Source organism: Mustela nivalis (genome assembly GCF_964662115.1).
Source record: "Mustela nivalis genome assembly, chromosome: 20".
Lineage (NCBI taxonomy): Eukaryota > Metazoa > Chordata > Mammalia > Carnivora > Mustelidae > Mustela > Mustela nivalis.
The window spans coordinates 27,545,770-27,565,789 of NC_139039.1; the positions used below are offsets into that span (position 1 = coordinate 27,545,770).

The 20,020-nt window shown below is 45.9% G+C and overlaps 1 protein-coding gene across 8 annotated transcripts in view; it reads left to right on the plus strand.

Moving 5' to 3' along the window:
* Window positions 1–20,020, plus strand: part of IRF2 (interferon regulatory factor 2) — an 82,453-nt gene that overhangs the window by 39,150 nt on the left and 23,283 nt on the right. For 7 of the 8 annotated variants that reach the window (XM_082715737.1, XM_082715739.1, XM_082715740.1 and 4 more), the window contains 4 exons: window positions 2,812–2,904; window positions 10,616–10,715; window positions 11,934–12,110; window positions 12,414–12,460. In XM_082715737.1, the coding sequence (XP_082571863.1) occupies window positions 2,818–2,904; window positions 10,616–10,715; window positions 11,934–12,110; window positions 12,414–12,460 (411 nt within the window). In that variant the 5' untranslated portion in view covers window positions 2,812–2,817. Of the gene's footprint in view, window positions 1–1,110; window positions 1,182–2,811; window positions 2,905–10,615; window positions 10,716–11,933; window positions 12,111–12,413; window positions 12,461–20,020 lie in introns of those variants that run through there. The other variant, XM_082715736.1, reaches the window with a different exon arrangement.

The following is a 20,020-nucleotide window of genomic DNA, read 5'->3' on the forward strand; positions in this document are numbered from 1 at the left end:
TTCTCAGTATCTAGCCTCTGACTCTCTGTGACTGTCCTCCTAGCTGTTTAATCTTTGGAAATTTCATTAATTTTTTGTATCAAACTATGAGTTTCTGGCGCTAGGCTCAATGTAGAATTCCACCTTTGCTTTCTTCTGCAGAAGTCAGAACGTGCATTCAACTTGTGATAGTCGTAGGAGACCTATGTCAGATGGAACCTGTTTTCTTCTGTGTCATATGGCGAGACCACTGGTATATTACCTGTTTAGTGTGTGGGACATAGGACGAGGCTGTAAGGTCAAGTATAATTAGAGGAAGTAGCTTCATGTAAAAGGATTATTATTTTTTTCGGTGTGTAACATTGGGGGAAGTCCTAGGTGTTTAAAACAAGATGAAACGTAGAACCCGAAATAAGAAAAGCCCTTTGTAGCAGAGTTGATCCTACTCTGATTAGGTGGTACTTGCTATCTTTGCTTTTCCTAAAAATCTGCTTATGATTAATGACAGTCCTGACTCAAGATTTAGAACATTTTTTACGTGTGTGATTTCCATGGTATTTTGGCTAGGTAAGTGAGAGCCCGAGGTTTGGCTGAGCTGTGTCCTTGTTAGAAAGGCACGGCATGTAAATAAGGGATGGACTGACAGGTGATACAGAACGTGATACTTTCAGCGTAATGGAGGGGGTCTGCCTGCCAGAATGACCAGACTTTTCAGGAAGAGCACAGAAGAGCAGGTGGCTCGCAAGTAAAAATAGAAGTCAATCTAGAGCCTTGCTCCTCAGAGCCTGGTCCAAGGACTTTGGAGCTTATTAGAAATAGAGAATCACAGGGCTCACCTAGACCTGCCAAGTCAATATTTGTGTGCCCGATAAATAGAGTGTATTGCTGTGGTGTACTGGTCTGGATTTTGGCATCCACTGTCCACAAAATTGATTGTATCATTCATTTTCCTCAATCCCCAGTTTCCCCTCCAGTCTTGGGATGATGAACACAATCCCGAGGCAGGGCTTTCCGGGCCCTGTCTCGGGCACCCTTCCTGTTGCCGGCTGCTTTCTAGTCTCGTTCCGTACGCAGGACTCTTCGTGTGGTATGGTCATCTCTTCCTTCCTGTCCCCTATTAGACTAGGAGTTTTTAGATGCTAGAGGATGTCTTGCCTTTTCCTGTTCCTGGAATATTGTTCTCAACAAATGACCTTGAAAAGGTGGGTTGAATGCACAAAGGACTAGAATGACTTGGGAACCACTCAGAGGAGTGGTGCCGTGGGAGCCCCCTGGGGTCCCTGAGCTTCTTGTTACTTATCTCAAAGAATGGTGGCCTGAAGCCTCCACATGAGTGGACAGGGCCAACCAGCAATGGCAGCCCAGCTTGGCAGACCATCAGAACTGTCAGTGACTTTTGGGGAAGTCCAAGAGGAGGATTTCTTCAGGTGGGAGTGGTCTGGGAAGGCCTCTGGAGAAGGAGAGCAGAAACTGGGTCTTGGAGGATGGGGGAGGAGCGGGAGGGCCTGGGAAGGAGGAGCAGAGAGCATGGTGTGAGCAAGGAATCTGAGGGGGCACCTGCAGCAGATCTGAACTGGGAGAGATGTGCGGGTTCTAGGGTCGAGTTCTAGAATGTCATCAGGCTCTCGAGGCCAAGGCTGTGGTCACAGATGGTTTACATGGTGATGCTCGCACGCTGGCATGAGCTGGGGGAGGCATGGAGGGGAGAGAAGTTTCCCGCAAGCTAGAAGAGAGAGTGACCGAGACTTTGATCTTTGCAACCCAAGTTCATCCCAATAGAATTTTCGGAGTTCATTTTTGGAGGAAGAAATGAATAAAAGAAGGAAGACACAGCTAAGGGTTGAAAAGAAGATGATGTCCCATTGCCCGTGAAGTTTTGTAGAGGGAAGGCTTGAATGGACCTCATCTTTGCTTTTGAATCCCACATCCCATTTAAATTACATGCAAATAGGATGAAGATGAGTGCTAGATAGCCCTTCGTCAGTGACTGAACTCTGGATGTATTTGAGTGGCCAAGGGAAAGACTATCTAGAAATGTTTCCGCAAGGAGGGAAGAGAGGCAGTGTGCGGGCTGGGACCAGAACCGTGTTTAGGCCAGGCAGCCATTTCCAGAGGGAAGGTCAGTTAAAGGAGAGGGAGGAGGATCTCGGGTCAGAAGGACGTGGCCATGATGGGAGACCCTTGAGGGAGGGAGCAAGAGAGGACATGAACCTGAGCCCCGAGCTGAAGCCAGGCCAAAGATGCCGCTGGGCTCTGGAAGTAGATAGCATACCAAGTGAATGGATGCTTTTCGACATTCAAGTATGAACATTTGCGGTTCAGAACATTTGTGTCACCTTGATGCCTGAGAGCCATGAGTTGGTTCTAAGCACTGTTTCCCACAACTGTTTTGCTGGGTCCACCCTGGGCTCTTGGAAAGGTAACACCCAAAAGTTACTTGTAAACTGCTGGTCTCCCCAATACCCGCCTGATACACAGAAGAGGTCTGTTGTCAACACCACCGGGTTGGGATAGGGCTATCTCTCTTTAGGCCAGGTCACTCGGGTGTCCAGGCTTTTTGCCAGTCCAGGCCGCCTACACCCATGGGACGTTCTCAGCTGAGAGCATGCTTAGCCCGAACCATCGCCCCACTGAGACGGCTCCTTGGGACTGAGTGTGCCTCAGCGGGCAGAGACCCCTCACAGCCGGCCTGGCCCTCCGATCCCCTGTGCCTGTCAGCTGTGCGGTTTTGGGGAAGGGGACAGTGGAAGAGGGTCAGGCAGGGGTGTAGAACTTGTCAGACCTGACGGTCATTACCAGAATTACCTAATGCTGTGTTTCTCTTCTGCAAAGGGTACCATGCCAGTGGAAAGGATGCGAATGCGCCCGTGGCTGGAGGAACAGATCAATTCGAATACGATACCTGGGCTGAAGTGGCTTAACAAGGTACGTGTGCTGGTGGCCGTGTGTGTGTGAGAGAGAGAGAGAGAGAGGTACTTACTAAAAGATGAGCCTGGAGACGGCCAAAAAGTAAAATTGTGTTATTTGTGTTCAAAATCTTATGCTTGTTAATTACAAAACCAACCAACCTAAAATGATCTGTGTTATTCTTTAATGATTCTGACCCCCTTCTTTCTCTAAATGCCTCTCTTGCTTCCCCTGGCTTCTAGGATTGGAGAACATGGAAACTCTGGGGTTCTGTGTTGGGAAGGAAACTTCTTGGCTCTCTTCTCAGTATTATCTGGGTAAAGAGAACTTTCTGGTTTTTTCATCTTAAAAAAAAAAAGGGTCTCCTTTTTTATCACGAAACACGTGATGTGGTCCTAAGAAAGCAGGCTGTCATTTACAACCCTCCATGTATACACACACACCACACACACGTACATAGATCCTCCCTTACTTTACCAACCTCAGACTCTCAATCTAATTGATCCTACCTGTTAGAGGAGTGAAACAGGGAGAGAGTGGTTGTCAAAATGAAGAACACCTGAAAATATATAGTTATCACCAGAAAAGCCACTAATATATCACGCCTTCTTGAAGAGGGCCCAAGGGAAAAGCTTCTCTCCCGCTACCAGGAATATCACAGTTCTTCTGAGTAAATTTCTTTTTCCTCTTCTGCCTCCTCCTCATTTTCATCTCAAGGACCCGATGAATAATTCAGCTGGTCAGGCTTTCTCCTCGTATGGCGTGCTTAAGAGCCTCGAGCTTGATTGTGGCCCACTTCTAACAAGTGTGGAGGGTCCTATAACATTGTGCTTACTCCTATCTCTCCTGGCTTTGTCTTATCTTTTCAGATATCTCTTGAGCCTTATCTCTTTTTCCCTCACCCACTTATTTTTTTTTTTTCACTTGTTTTAACTGGAATGGTATTGTATTTGAGTGCATCGGTTTCAGTGGTGGGTCCTTTTCTGAAACAAGGTGGGGGTAACAAGTGAATGGAAATAAGTAAACCATATGGTCTCTCCATGGGAACTGGCCCCTTATCTTATGGTCTCTCGGCAAATAGTTTCTTTTTCTAGGCAAGCTATATCCATGGCGTTTCAGATTTGTATCCTGGAGGAGTTTTGTAATTAGCCTGCTCCAAAGACACAAACAAGAAGTCAGGTCCGGTCTTGGCCTGCGTGGTTAGCAGGCCACAGGTGGTGATACAGGAAGGGGAGGGAAGACTGTCGTCAAGGAGAACTGAAGAAACGTAGGGTGCTTGATAATGATAATAATCATAAAAATTAATGCCTATGAAGTGCCAGGTGCTCCTCTCAGTGAGACACGTGCGTTGACTCACACAATCCCCACAATGGGGGAGATGCTGTGATGTTTCCCATTTTATAGACAAGGAAGCCAAGACACAGAGACATTAAGTAGGATTATATATATATTTTTAAAGATTTTATTTATTTGTTTGACAGCAGAGATCACAAGTAGGCAGAGGGGCAGGCAGAGAGAAAGAGGGAAGCAGGCTCCAGAGAGCCCAATGTAGGGCTCGATCCCAGGACCCTGAGATCATGACCTGAGCTGAAGGCAGAGGCTTTAACCCACTGAGCCACCCAGGAGCCCCAAGTAGGATTATGTTTAAAGAACAAAATGGCATCACCTATATTGATTTAGAATGTGGCATTGAAACAGAAGTTCCTGGTTTCTGAAGAGAAGTAATTTTTTTTTCCTTTTTAAAAAGTACATCCACCAATTTTGGCTGCCCTGATGCAGGGGCAGACTTACCGTGTCATCGTGTCCCCTGCACGAGAAGGCACTTAATACGGTGCAGTTAACTGTCCTTCTAGTAGATTGAATTGTGCCTCCCCTCGCCCCTCCCCTCTCCACAAAAGATATATCCACACCGTAGGCCCCGGAAACTGGATGTGAGCTGACTTGGAAAAAGGGTCTTTGGAAAAGATGAATGATCTCAGGATTACCCGGTAGTATCTAGCTGGGCCAGTCCAGTGACGAGTGTCCATGTAAGACAGAAGAGCAGAAGGCCGCGTGAAGACAGATGTTGAGATTACGGAGACGCAGCCATGAGCCAAGGAATGCCTGGGACCACCGGAAGCCGGAAGCATCTAGCAAAGATTGTCTTTGCAGCCTCTGAGGGGAATGTGGCCCGGCCGACATCTTGATTTTGGATTTCTTTATAGCCTCTGAAGGGAATGCGGCCCTGCTGACATCTTGTTTCTAAATTTCTGGCCTCCATGCCTGTGGTAGGATGGATTCCTGTGGTGTAAGCTGCCTGCTTTGTGGCAGCTGTTAGGAGAGCTCTGGGAAACGAATGCACCCTCTTATGGTTGCTTCCTAACCGGGACTCTCCATTCAGACACCTTTTCTTCCGTCCTCTCTGTCCCTGTTTTTCTGATAGATGACTGGAAAGGGCGTGGGAACACTTGGGCCCTCGTAGGTGGCCCTCCTGGCCCCTGGCTTGTGAGGTCTCTTCTAGCGGTGGGGAAAGGAGACCCCTGACCTACCTGGTCTGGCCTCAACATGAGCGGACCATGGCTTCAGCGGATGATGCGTCTCATGAGGCCGGGGGGCTGGAGCGCCGGGGGACCGGTCAGGCAGGCCGTGCACGGGCCTGGGCGGAATGTGCCTGTGGCTGTGTCTGCACGCGCAGGCAGGGCTGTCCTGGTCACTGTGGACATTTTCTCTCCATACCTACACCTCCTCAAGCCATCTTTTTATAGGTTTCTGTTCACTTTGGCTTTGGTATTCTTCTGCCCATGTAAAGATTTCACTGGAAACCTTACTGTTATTTCCTTCTTCTTCTTTTTCAAAATTTTATTTATTTATATGAGAGAGAGTGGCCAGGGGGTAGAGGGAGAAGGAGAAGCAGACTCCCTGCTGAGCAGGGAGCCCGATGTGGGGCTCCATCCCAGGACCCCAGGATCATGACCTGAGCTGAAAGCAGACGCTTAACTGACTGCCACCCAGGCGTCCCCTATTATTTCCTTCTTACTCAGAAGCATTCTGCCTAAGAATCCCCGATGGTGTGTTGAGTGGTTTGAGGTCTTTGTAAAATCTCTTCTCCCACTGAAGACTGGTTTTGTTACTCACTTAAGCCTCAGCTGCCTTGTTCGGAATGTGTTGGTGTTGGGGTGAACTACTCCATGCTGGATGGCCGCAGCGGGCGGTCCAGGCCTGTCTTGAATGTTGCTGCTTGCTGGCTCGGTGCTAGGCCACCTGAGGAAGTTTTGGGTGAGCACTGTTCCATGAGTAAATGGGAGAACAATGTGTACTTGAAGAGGAGCAACATTGGATACCATGTCTTTGTTCTGTGAAGATAATTGGACTTAAGAACATTGGGTTGGCAGTTGGCATGTTTCTGTCAAGTGGAGAGTCCATTGTATTTGGGACATTCTTAGTAAGAGACAAATAGGTGGTTAATAAATGCCTTAAATTGTTCTCCATCTGCATGCTGCAGAGGACGGTGATGGCACGTGTCCTCTGAGGGAGAAGTGAGGAAGTTCAGCGAAGATGCATTAGCACAAGCTCATGCAGAAGGCCTTGGCTTGGCCCTGTTACTTTTATTATGAGTATTTATAAACATACATGGCAGGTTTGAATTGTCTAATGACTAGAAAGAATAGTATAGCATATTCTCATGTGGTTTCGAAATTCACATCCAGATTTAAAGATTATTGACATTTAGAGTATTCATGTGTGCGGGGGCATTTGGAAACAACTCTGTGACAGCATATGTCTGTCTGTAAGACTTAAGGCCATTTTCTGTATATTCACAATACCATTATCAATTGACTAACCATAGATTACTCCTCATTAATCATAACTTTTAATATCATCACCGCACACCCATATTCAGCATGCCTTTGTGTTCCCCAGAGTGTGTTTTTTTACAATTGATCTGTTCAGTCAGAATCCAGAGAGGGCTGTTCAGACTTGAAGTATCTCCTGATTGTCCTTGATTATGAACAGTAGCCTCTCCTTTTTTTTTTTTTTTTCCCCACTTCTTGTTTTTGATTTGTCGAAGAGACCAGGTCCTTGCTGGGTTGGTCCAAATGCTTGCTTGTGATTTCTCTGGGGCTTTTCTTGAGGAATGAAGGAGGCAGCCACAACCAGGTTCATTGTTTCTCTTAGAGCTCTGATCAATTTCCCCTCTGGTTATTGACGTGCTCATTGCATATGGGAGATCGGACTGGACCCCGGTGGCCGAGGCCACTCCTCAGGCCTATGGCGTCACCAGATAGTTTCAGACCTTATCCTTCTGTTCACTCTGAAAGCAGGCTCACACTTGTCTAAATGTTAGGTCATCTCAGAATAAGGTGAGGAGCCCCAGCAAAAACAGCAGAGTAAATTGGAACATCTTCTAAACACTGGGGGAGAGAAGAGGCAGAGGAAATGAAGAGAGCTAGTTGCCACTTAGGGCCAAGGTATGTTCTGCATTCCTCAAGATAATCGTAAATGTTCCTGTCAACTCAAGCACTGCTTCTCTCTCCTTCCCTCAGGTAGGCACAGTTCTCTCTCTATAAACATGGGTTGAGTCTAGAACATCCTGTCCCTCCAAACATGGTGTGAACAGCCTCTGTGAATGGGGCACGCAGGGCTTCTGGTAGCACAGACTGATGGCCCGGGGTCCACACAGACACAGAGCAAACGCCGTCACCATCCTATAGGACACACTGGTTGAAGACCAGAATGTTTGCTGCTCAGAATCTCTTCCAGTTTTATCTTCTTTGTCTTTCAGCACCATCTTAAAAAAAATAGAGAGAGAGAGAGAGAGATGTGATATGTTTAGTAGCAGTTTATTTTTTTGCAATATGAAAAACTAGTTAAAACTTACACATATTAAGGAGGGCACATATTGCATGGAGCACTGGATGTGGTGCATAAACAATGAATCTTGGAACACTGAAAAGAAATAAAATAAAATTTAAAAAAAAGATAAGGAAGAAAAATAAATTCTATTATACACCCCCCCCCCCAAAAGTTACATGTGGTTTCTGTTTAATTTGCCACTTATCTATTTTTGAATGTGCAGTTTGGTGGATTTTTCTGCTCACAATGTTGGCTACAGTCATCATCACTATAATCCCAGTATTGTCATCACCCCAAAAGGAAACACTTGGCCATTAAGCAGTCACTTTCCATTGCAAAGCATTTCACATCCTTTCCTTGTACAAAGGCATTCACTAATCTGCTTTCTGCCCCTTTGGATTTAAGTGGAACTGTTCACGATGTGGCCTTTTGTAGAAAGCTTCTTTTACTGAATGTGACGTTCAAGATTCATTCGTGTTGTGGCACCTGTTAATACTGCATTCCTTTTTGTGACTGAATAATATTCCATTTTGTGCATGTACAACATTTCCTTTATCCATTCATCAGTTGGTGGACATTTGGCTAGTGTGAATAGTGCTGTTTTGAACATTCATGTATAAATACTTGTTTCAACGCCTATTTATAAGTCTTTGAGTGAAATTACTGGCTCATGTGGGCATTCTGTGTGTAACTTTTTGAAGAATAGCCAAATTGGTTTCCACAGTGTCTATGCTGGGCGACATTCCCACCAGCAATGTAGGGAGCCTCCAGTTTCTCCACATCATTACCGCCAACTTATTATTTAATTATTTAAATAATTTAATCTAGCCACCCTGGGGGTAGGAAATGGTATCTCGTTGTTGTTTCAATTGGCACTCGCCTGATGCTTCGCAATGTTGGGTGTCTTCATGTGCTTATTGGCCATTTAGTTATCCTCTTTCGAGAAAGGTCCCCTCAGACCTTTTGCCCAGGAAAGATAATCTGTGGATGCATGGTAGATAATTGCTAGGTTTAGCTGCTCTGTTTGTGGGTTTGTGATTTGGGCCCAGTTTCTGTGAGACTTATTTTGGTAGGTGTGTGTGTGAGAGCATGCATGTGTGCATGTAACAGCACATGTGCAAATGCTTAAAAAAACCTACTTACCAGCATCAACTTTGTGTTTCATGAGCTAGACTTCAGATCGTGTCCCCTCTGAACTCCCCTGACCTACAAAAATGTGCAACAGCAGGTTCCATAAAGGGTCTGCCTGTTTAAGTGTAAACTTTTAGATCTGGTCGCTCTTTCTGGAGAAGTTTCTTTCACTGAAATAAATTTATTTTTTTCATTTTCACATGAATATCAAAAACTGCCTTAAATGATTTTGTGCTCTGATTTTCATCTGCGTTAAAAAATAAAATTTCCCTCAGCCCTTGGCTGATCACTGCTCTTTGGAAATGGCTAACCTGAAACCACGCTATCTCGGTGGGTGAGGCAGACTGAATGAGGAGGGGTTTATGAAAAGTCTCTTGCTTTCAGTTCTTTATTAACTGAGTTTTAAATACAGTAGAATGTTCCCTTTAAACAGTTTTTGGGGAACTCTCAAATATTCTGAAATATTTTTAGTTCAGGCTTCTTAGAGGCATCAAGTCCCTTTGGGATTGGTTGGGATGGTTTCTATCTTTTGTTGTGTGAGAGACCAAAGTGGTGGAAAATCCCTACTGACATTTTCTTTCCTCCCCCAGATCCCCATACTTAGAAACTACCTGAACTACCTTTAGGGCTTAAAAATGGACCGTTTTCCTGGGCTTGGTTTCCACAGAAGTCAAGACAACGGATGTGTCATAAGATGAGAAACCTCAGTCTGACCACTGGGAGACAATGTGTGGTGTGATATAGTGATTGAACATGGATGGGATCACGTGGCCTGGTTTTGAATTCGGATGCTTGCTACCATCATTTCCTTGGCTGTAGAATCTAATTCTGTTCCTCAGTTTCCTCACCTGTAGGGCAGAGATAATGACGTCCATGGAACTCTGTAGATTCTTGCAAAAAATGAAACCGAGACCACATGAACACATGGGCAGTCACATGTAAAGTGCTGTGGGAAATCACTAACTGCTGAGACTGGTGGGAGAGAGCTGGTTGAAGAAGTTGCACATGAGTGTGACTTTGTTTCCAAAGCACTGGTTTCTAATCCTGTGTTTAAAGGCCAGGGCTGATGTAAACTATTTTGAGTTACCTCTTGAGTAGTAAAAGAGATGGAAAATGGTCTGTTGTAGAAATTGTACCAAGAGACTTTTCTAAAAAAGTAATATCTCCACACATTTAATACATCTTTATTTGCATTTCTTACTGTTTCATGCAGGGCAGTAGACCCAGTCTTTTTCTGTTGGCTGCACAGTAGATTGAGGTGTTTGATCTCTGTGGCAGTGACCTCGGATAACCCTGATTTCCCTTTAGGAGCACAAATGGGTGTAATTTTGGAAAGTTGCCCAAGTTTTAATTTACCTAATTTACCTAAGGCAACTGGTAACAACGATAACAATAAGCATTAGAGGTTTCAGTCAGTGGCCAGTTCCCTGTGGTCCTTTAAGAAAAAATGGCACAGATAACAGAACACGTTGGCATATCCCAAAATCAACTCCTCTGACCTTGGAATGCATTCCTATTCTGCCAGACTCCACAGGACTCTGAATCTCTTCCGAATGGGCTGTTGAGATCTAGAGCCCAGTGGGGGAGGTGGGTTTGGTTCCTACTGGATTTTACTGGAGACGCCCCGCAAACCCAGTGTCACGTAGGAGAGCATCTTACTGGCTAGGATGTAAGAACCTTCTGCAAAGGTGGCCTGAACCCCATGGCTGTGGGTTTTGTTTTTTTTTTTTTTTTCTTTTTTTACTTTTTTTTTTTTTTTTTTTAGGAAAAGAAGATTTTCCAGATCCCTTGGATGCACGCGGCTAGACATGGATGGGATGTCGAAAAAGATGCGCCCCTCTTTAGAAACTGGGCGATCCACACAGGTATTAAAGCCCCCGCATGGGGGCACAGAAGCAGACTGTTGTTTATTGTTGATTTCATGCCTTTTTTTCCTTTTTTTTTTTCTTTCTTTTAAAGATATTATTTATTAGAGAGAGTGTGAGAACAAATGGGTGGTGGGAGGGGCAGGAGAAGGAGAAGCAGACTCCACAATAAGCAGGGAGCCTGGTGCAGGACTCCATCCCAGGACCCCAGGATCATGACCTGAGCTGTAGGCAGACGCTTAACTGACTGAGCCACCCAGGCATCCCAGTGTCTTTTTTTTTTTTTTCTTTTGCTTTTTGGAGATATAATGGACAAATAAAATTGTAAGATAGTTAAAGTATACCACGTGATGATTTGACGTCTACACTACGACAAGATTCTCCCCATCAAATTAATTAACACATCTATCACCTCTCATATTTACCTTTTATTATTTTTGGTTTTGGTGAGAACGCTGATGTTCTACTCTCTTAGCAAATTTCAATTACACAATACAGTGTTAACCATTGAAAATATTTTCTTTTTTACTATACACATAAGGCTTATGGCCTTATGAAGACAGCTCTGAAAAACCTGTGGTGTGTCCCCAGGCACAGCCAGGACACGGGGGGCATGAACTTCCTCACTCCGAAGGGATGCTTTGCTCAGAAGTGACACTTAGTCCTTAAATTTCCTGTGAATGTGGGGTTCTGATCATGTTCCCCATAAACTTATTTGTTCTGGAGTGGTAAACTTGCTTTGAATTTCTCTCTCCAAAATGTAGTCAAGAATATATTTATTTATAACAGAATTTAAGGAGGGAATGCTATTTACAGGAATTAGACTTTTTACTAATATTTGAGAGTTTGAAGAAAAAGGGACACTCTAGTTACCTGGGCTTGAAGACTTCCCCAGCCTGCCAGCTTTCTCTGTTACTTACATTGCCTCTCCATTCTACCATTATTAGTTTTTTTCTCAAGCTGTTAGGTGAGAGCTGGGGTGACCAGTTTGTCCCAGTTTGCCCAGAACTGTCTAGGTTTTAAAACAAAAATTCTCACATCCCAGGAATTCGGTCTCGGTCCCGGACAAAGCAGCATGGCTGGTCACTGTAGGAGCCTGGAATTAAAAAGGGATGTGTGCACTATCTGGTCAGCAAGCCTATATGTTTCCAGAAACTTCTACGCTCTATTTTTCCCTGCTCTTTTTCTTAACCTTCATTCTTTTGGCTCTTTTGTTAGGAAAGCATCAGCCCGGAGTAGATAAGCCTGATCCCAAAACATGGAAGGCGAATTTTCGATGTGCCATGAACTCCTTGCCTGACATTGAAGAAGTCAAGGATAAAAGTATAAAGAAGGGAAACAATGCATTCAGAGTATACCGGATGTTGCCCTTATCTGAGCGACCTTCGAAGAAAGGTAGATATTTACTAACTAAAACAATGGTTACGTCATATATATTGTAGTATCTCTGTGGTTTCTTTATTTCCACATCTGTGGTCACTCCGAGGGGAGAGCAGTTGTTCACATTGTGGGTAATAGTCCTCCCCTTGCCTGCCTGGGGGAAGTGACCGTCAGGTTGCTGAAGGCAGTCAGAGAAACTTGGCTGTGTGTGGGTGAAAGCACGTACAGGTTCATTGAAAGTTCCAGAACGAATCGAGGGGAAACTGTTTTCGGTATGTGCCTCATGAATTAACCCCAGACTGTTTTTTGTTGCCACAGGAAAGAAACCAAAGACAGAAAAAGAAGACAGAGTTAAGCACATCAAGGTAATCTTTATTGTTCAGAGAGAAAGCCAAAGTTTGACCATATTAATGATTCCTGTTCTGTCTCATAAAAACAAGCAACGTGATCACTGTGAAGTATTTCATCTTTCTTCTTTGGCTCCTGTGTTGTATGTGCTTTTCATGTCTCCTCTTCGGCTTTTCCCCAGCACAGACTCTGGTACCTGCATCCCCTGCTTAATCCAGTGTCATGGAGCAGTGTATGAATGAAGTCGCAAATTCACACTGAGCTGGACTCCAGCCTCCATCTGGTCCCCACGACTGTTGCCAGCTGGTCCCTTAGTTCTAGCTGAGCTCCAGCAACCAGCTACAATCTGATGATATCATGTTTTCAGGCTCATAAATAGACCTTAAAGTCTATTAAGTATTATATACTTATGTTAAAATGTATCATCTCCATGTTCTGCATATATTCCATGACAGGCCCTAAGGCTGGGGACACAGAGTTCTGCTCGAACAACACCCTGTCCGTGTGGTTCTCTCTAGTCTCTCTCCCCACCTCAGAACTAACTCTTGCAACTCCCCAAGTCTTTCCATACAGATGTGTGTGTATGTGTGTGTGTGGGCGCGCGTGTGTGCACGTGCGTGCAAGCCTTTCAGTAGGCTCTGTGGTCTGGAACCCCCTGCAGTGTGAGGGTCTTTGTGCCTACGTGGCATGGCCTTGTTAAACAGAGAATAGCCAGATACCTGTGCTAAATTGAGGATGAGCTTCAGTGGCTGACCGGAGAGCAGACACTACACTCCCAGCCCTACAGACCGTCAGATTGTCTTAGGGCTCAAGGCACTCGGTTTACAGATGGAGAAACTGAGGTTCGAGGGAGTTGAGTTACATGGGTCCAAGGGTGGTGGCACACATGGCCAAAGTGGCATGGTCCTTTAGAACTGAACTTAAAGGTGATGCCAACTATTCTTTTTTTTTTTTACTTTTTTAAAAAAGATTTTATTTGTTTATTTGACACACAGAGAGAGATCACAAGTAGGCAGAGAGGCAGGCAGGCAGAGAGAGAGGGGGAAGCAGGCTCCCCACTGAGCATAGAGCCCGATGTAGGACTCAATCCCAGGACCCTGAGATCATGACCTGAGCCAAAGGCAGAGGCTTAACCCACTGAGCCACCCTGGTACCCAATGCCAACTATTCTGATTCCTAAGCCAGAATCGCTGTTGGAGGAATAACCCCAGCTATCCAGACAGCACTGTGTTTAAAAACAAGCCAGTTAGTCCCAGTAGACAAAACACAACAGTATTTACTTCTGAAATAAAGGGAGACTTGTGAAGGTAGATAGAATTTGAGGGGCAGCTGAGATAGACTGTTAAAGTTTCGGAAATGCTCATCTTCCCGTCGGAGTGGAAAACAAATACTTGAGCAGAATATTTCAGAACTGACATGTCCACTTTCCATCCTAAATATTTTTAGTTTGTGACTTATTTTAAATATAGCACAGTACTGAGGCCCAATTTTGTTTTAACTTTTTTATTGTGGAAAAATTTTATATGCATAAGAAGGAGACAGCTGAGGAGAATTTGCCCGGTGGCCATCACCCCAATTTGCACATTAATAGCTCGGGACTTTTTTGTTTCAGGAGTGGGTGCCACCATCCATTTCCCTCCAGCCCATGAGAGTGGCCGATATTCAGCCTTTTTTTTTTTTTTTTAAAGATTTTATTTATTTATTTGACAGAGAGAAATCACAAGTAGATGGAGAGGCAGGCAGAGAGAAGAGAGAGGGAAGCAGGTTCCCTGCTGAGCAGAGAGCCCGATGCGGGACTCGATCCCAGGACCCTGAGATCATGACCTGAGCCGAAGGCAGCGGCTTAACCCACTGAGCCACCCAGGCGCCCCATATTCAGCCATTTTTGACTCAAACCATTTCATATGGTTCAGCGCACTATTCTGAAGCAGATCCCATATTATATGATTTTTTCCCCAATTACTGGTTCAATTCCCTTCAGAATATGGATACTCCTTAAAAATAACACAGTAGCATTATTGCAGCTGAAGAATTAACAGTAATTCCTCAGTCTCTCCAAATATTATAAAAAATAGTCAGTGTTCAGATTTCCAGTTGTCTCATAAATGATGTCATATTTATATAGCCTGTTTACTGGAATGAGAATCCATGTAAGGTTTTACACATTGTGTCTCTTACGTTTTATTTTATTTTATTTTTATTTTTTTTAAAAAGATTTTATTTATTCATGAGAGACAGAGAAAGGGAGGCAGAGGCAGGGGGAGAAGCAGACTCCCCACTGAGCAGGGACCTTGATGTGGAACTCGATCCCAGGACCCTGGGATCACAACCTGAGCTGAAGGCAGATGCTTAACTGACTGAGCCCCTCCAGGTGGCCCTCTTAAGTTTTCTCTTAATCTGTAGGTCTCCTTTAACATCACTTTTTATTTATTTATTAATTTTTTAAAATATTTAATTATTTGACAAAGACACAGCAAGAGAGGGAACACAAACAGGGGGAGTGGGAGAGAGAGAAGCAGCCTTCCCACTCAGCAGGGAGCCCAACTCGGGCCTTGAGCCCAGGACTCTGGGATCATGACCGGAGCCAAAGGCAGATGCCCAACGACTAAGCCACACAGGTGCCCTAACATCACTTTTTAAAAAAATGTATTTTTCTGGGCACCTGGGTGGCTCAATGGGTTAAGCCTCTGCCTTTGGCTCCGGTCATAATGCCAGGATCCTGGCATCAAGCCCCGCTTCGGGCTCCCTGCTTAGTGGAGAGCCTGCTTTTCTCTCTCCCTCTGCCTGCCGCTCTGCCTACTTGTGTTTTCTATCTCTCTGTCAAATAAATAAATAAAATCTTTTTAAAAATTATTTTTTCCTTGCAATTGAAAAAAAAAACCCACTAGTTATTATTTGTATCAAGTTTCCCAGAGTTGGGATTCTTTTCGGGGGCCTATACTTTAATGAGTATTATTTAGTCAGAAAAGTAGGACTTCCCCACAAATAGGTGACTTGGAAGACTTTGCTGCAATCTTGAGTATGACTGTGTCGTATTCACTACTATTTTCATAGCATCTAGCTCAGTGCCTGGTACAGAACAGATAATCAGTACATATTCGATCACTAAGTAGATGCATAAATAGAGATAACGTGTGAGGCCAGAGTGGGGTGTTACATTGCAGCACAGATTTAATTTCCCCATCTCAGTTAATAGACAGAAGGGAGTAACTGACGTTCGCCAGCAGCAAACCTTGCTCAAACATGCCTTCCATGCCCCATCGAATATCAGAGCCCACAGTGAGAGAACACTATCAGTTTAGGTCTGTCAGAGCAAGAAAAACTGCTTGCGGTGAGACCATGGCCCACACTTGATGACAAGGCACATTCTGTTTCAGGGCTGGGGACATCTGAGAAGATGCGCCTCTTCTAGTTGATGACACGGGCTGTTCTCATAAGCACGGGATGTGGTGGTGTCTTCCCTATGGCCGCACAGTTGAGCAAGGGGTGGAAGGGACAGCCCCAGGTGAGGCTTGGCCATGGTGGCCCAGGGAAGCAAGTGAGAGCCCCCAGCAAAGTGTATACTGTGAAATCCTCCGGTGACAACAATGTGGTTAGTCCCTGAGACTTGTCCCTCAGAGAGACATTGTCCCTTCAGCAGAAGGCAGGCGGTTCATCAGAAAGAAGGAGAGCCTCACTTCTGACTTTAAATCTGCTTGTATCTGTCCCACAGTGTGGCCTCTGAACGTAGATAAGGCCAGTAGGCTTCCCAAGCTCTGTGGCTCCCGACAGTGAATGCCTTTGCATTCACAAAATGTTTCGGTAGAACGTTTCCTAGGGGATCTCTCCAACTTATCCGGAATTGTACAGTTGAAGGACTTTATCCTTCCCGAGCTATTAATACATTACTTTTTGTTGTCACAGTGCCCAAGCTCTGAGTTAATAGGTCCCATGCCAGTGTGTGACAGGGGAGACTAGATAGGCTTCTTCCACTGAGAATGTTGGTCTTCGATGTAGGAACAAGGTGCGAAATTTTCCTATTGCGACAAACTCTTCCCAATCTTCATTCAGTTCAAGTTGAAGTTTTAACTAGCAAATGAGGTTTAGAACCTGTGGGCTAAGTGTCAGAATTTTTCTGAGGTCACTCAGGCAGTTTATCTCCATGCTGTAAGTTCCCTCAGCAAATCGCTTCCCCCGAGACTGGGAAACCGAGGCCCACCGGCCATGTAGTAGGGGCAGAAACTCTGCCTCGATATTCCTCAGTGTTCTCTGTTGTGAATATATATGCTCTGAACTCAGTGTGCTGTGTTTTACTTGAGCTGGGCCTTGCCTATGTGGAGGTAACTGCCCATCTAAGGAAATAAGACTTAAGACCCAGGAGAGCGGACAGTCCCATACTGTGTGTTTCAAAAAAAAGGTCACAGAGGCCAACATCAGTAAAAAGAGAAGGGGATAAACAGAGGAGTGGTAGCTGACATTTTTGAGCCTCTACCAAGTTCTGAGCTCTAATTAATATGTCATCTCGCTCTTCCTGGGATGGGCGGGTCATCTCCTGTTTGTATATGAGGAATTGGAGGCACAGGGAGGTTGAGTAATTTTCTCCAAGGTAGCACTGCTGGGATTTAAATCCAGGTCAGTCCAGCTCCAAATCCCACACTCTTTCACCACACCTGGTGCCTCTTGGCCTTTTGGAAGTGGTGATACCTGAGCCAGGCTTTGGGGCATGGATGGAGTAACATGGCAGTCAGCGCCATGGCGGTCAGCACCAGGAGCATGACATAAAGGCCGGGAAGTCAGAGTTGCTGTTTGGTCTTCCCGGGATGAGTCAGGAAACTGGCTTAATTAGAGCAGGATTCAGTGTGAGGCAACAGTGGGAAACAAAAGACCGTGGGTGGGGAGGGTTAGACATGAATAGTTCCTGGCTCCTAGGATTGTTTGACAGTGAAACATGCATGCTTTGTACCTATAACGTGCTTCCAGATCAAAGCATTGGTGCTGTGATGGGAACTGTATTCTAGGAGGGTGTCTCAGGTCACCTGGGAGAGAGCAGGCCCCGTCTGTATTAGTTCTGAACCTAGACCTCTGGGTCAAAGTTACAGAAAAGCAGGTCCTGGTTTTTAGCAGAACTTTCTAATCAAGCTATTGGCTCTAACGGTGACCTTGAGCTGGATTAAAAGCAACATGCTCCCCATCACTATCCAGAGACCACCTCTCAGGGCTGGTACTGGAGCGATCCCATCATTGGTTGGAAGAGGTATTCAGTTTCCAGACCTTAATCAAATGAAAACAGAGACTGGCAGCCCGCTTGAAACACAGGCAGATGCAGAGCTGCCCCGGATGGAGCAGGAGAGAGGGCCCGCCTGCCTGCCTGCTTGGGGCTGCTGCCTCCTTCCGCTCTTGGTGGCTCTTGGGGGTACGACTCAGAGCTCAGCCCGGAGGCTCTGTGGCTGAGTAAACTCGCGGGATGATGTGAAACGAGGCTTGGTTGAGTTCCTTGGGTAAGAGCCGTGCACAGTGGAGTTGATGTTTAAGGGGAGGAGGTCTTTCTCATGGCGGTAGGACGGAACGGAGGGGCGGAGAGCGCAGTGCAAGTGTAGATGAAGTTGGGGGCCCTCGGAATGCAGACGGGGAGATGTCGGAGAGGATGCGGAGGGTGTAGACAGCAGCAGATCAAAGTTTCAAGCCTGATAGAAGGGACAGGTGGGGCTGGAGCATGTTTTGTGGAGGAGGACCTGAGTTTAACTTGGAACGTGTTGAGTGTGAATGACAGTGGGATCTCATGGGCCCAGAGTTCGGGTAGGTGTGGGGCGGCGGGTGTGCGGTCAGGTACTCAGGAATGACCCCGGGGGCCTTGACAGTAGAAAAAGAAGAAGAGAAGCTGTATGAGAAGAACACGAGCCTCAAGGACAAGATAAAAAGGTAAAGGAGAGAAGTTAAAGGGAGGTTTGGAAGGTTATAATGAGAGTAGGAAGAAGATGAAGACAGTCTAGTTCCAGGGAAGAAAGGAAAGGAAGGAAGATGTCGTAGGACTGGGCAGGAGGCGTCAACCTATCTTACTCGTGGCCCCATGGTGAGGAGTGTACAAACCCCCCACCCCACCCCTCCAGGCCACTTTTTACCTTTTTTTTTTTTTTTAAGATTTTTCATTTATTTATTCATTTGACAGACAGAGATCACAAGTAGGCAGAGAGGCAGGCAGAGAGAGAGGGCGAAGCAGGCTCCCCGCTGAGCAGAGAACCTAATGCGGAGCTCAATCCCAGGACCCTGGGATCATGACCTGAGCTGAAAGCAGAGGCTTTAACCCACTGAGCCACCCAGGCGCCCACACTTTTTACTTTTTTTAAGTAGGCTCCATACTGAGCTTGAACTCACGACACTGAGATCAAGACTTGAGCTGAGATCAAGAGTCAGATGCTCAACCGACTGAGCCACGCAGGCGCCCCACCCCCAGGCTACTTTTATGAAGGCCAGCGGGCAGCCTGAAATTTTAGTTAGTAGAGAGCTCTAGAGATCTCCTTCAATTGGGCTGCAGAGAGCCCGACTTTGCACAGATGAATTAGGGCATCTCTGGCAGCAGGGAACTGGGTTGTAGACAGAAAAGCTCAGACGGCTGCTGTATCTTGCCTCTAGGCAAGGGACATCTAGACAAGGGGCTGTGGCACAGGGATGAGAGTGACTGGACTTGGAGAGGAGGCTGAGTGGCCTTGCTGTCCTCTGACTCGGGCCCACCCCAACCCCCTCCAGCAAGCTCAGCTTTTGAGACTTCAGAGGTCTAAAGAGAGCGGCTCCTGCCCTTGGACGCTCTCTCTCTCTCATGCCAGTTTGCTTTTGTCCCAAACCCCTTAAACTGCAGGCCAAAGTTTAGATTCTACACGGAGAAGGAAGGTTCTTGGGCATAAAGATTTGGCAGAGTTAATGCACCACAGAGGGGTCTGAACTTACGCATGGTCTCTGTTTGGTTTTCTCTGGGATGGATTAGAAACCAAAACTAGTTGATTCACAGGAGAGCCTATGTCTAAAGCCAGAAAGGGAACAGAAAGGGGTCTGGCTGAGGGCCGGTCAGGCCAGGCCGTGGTATGGCACAGCAGGGGACAGAGCGGGAGCAGGCACCACACAGGACCGGGAGACACGGGACAGAGACCTCTGTGTGCATGTTCCAGAGAACTGTGTGCCCTTTTTGTAATTTTGAGTTCCTTGCTTAAAAAACAAACAAAAAAACAAAAAAACATGTCTAGTTGAGGCCTGAGATCAGTGAAGATCCTTGTTTTGCACCCTGAGTGAAGAACTTTCGGAGAGATGCTGGCTGTTGCCCCTCATGGGACAGTTCACTACTGTCCTTCCGGAGGGCGAGAACCCGCGAGATGGTTTGCACTGGAGACTTTGGAAGCAACAGGGCATTTTTTGAAGCAGGATGGGAGGAATAAAACCTTGTTCAAAATAGTCCAACGCACTCTCCAGTGGTAGAGCGTAGGGTTCCATCAGAGAAGTAGCGCAGGACACAAGGTCGGGGTGAGGTGGGGACAGCGATGTGGAAAATGGTTCTGTCTGAATTTCTGTTGAGATGCACGCGGGGTTCATTAAGGCAGAAAGCTCCTGGA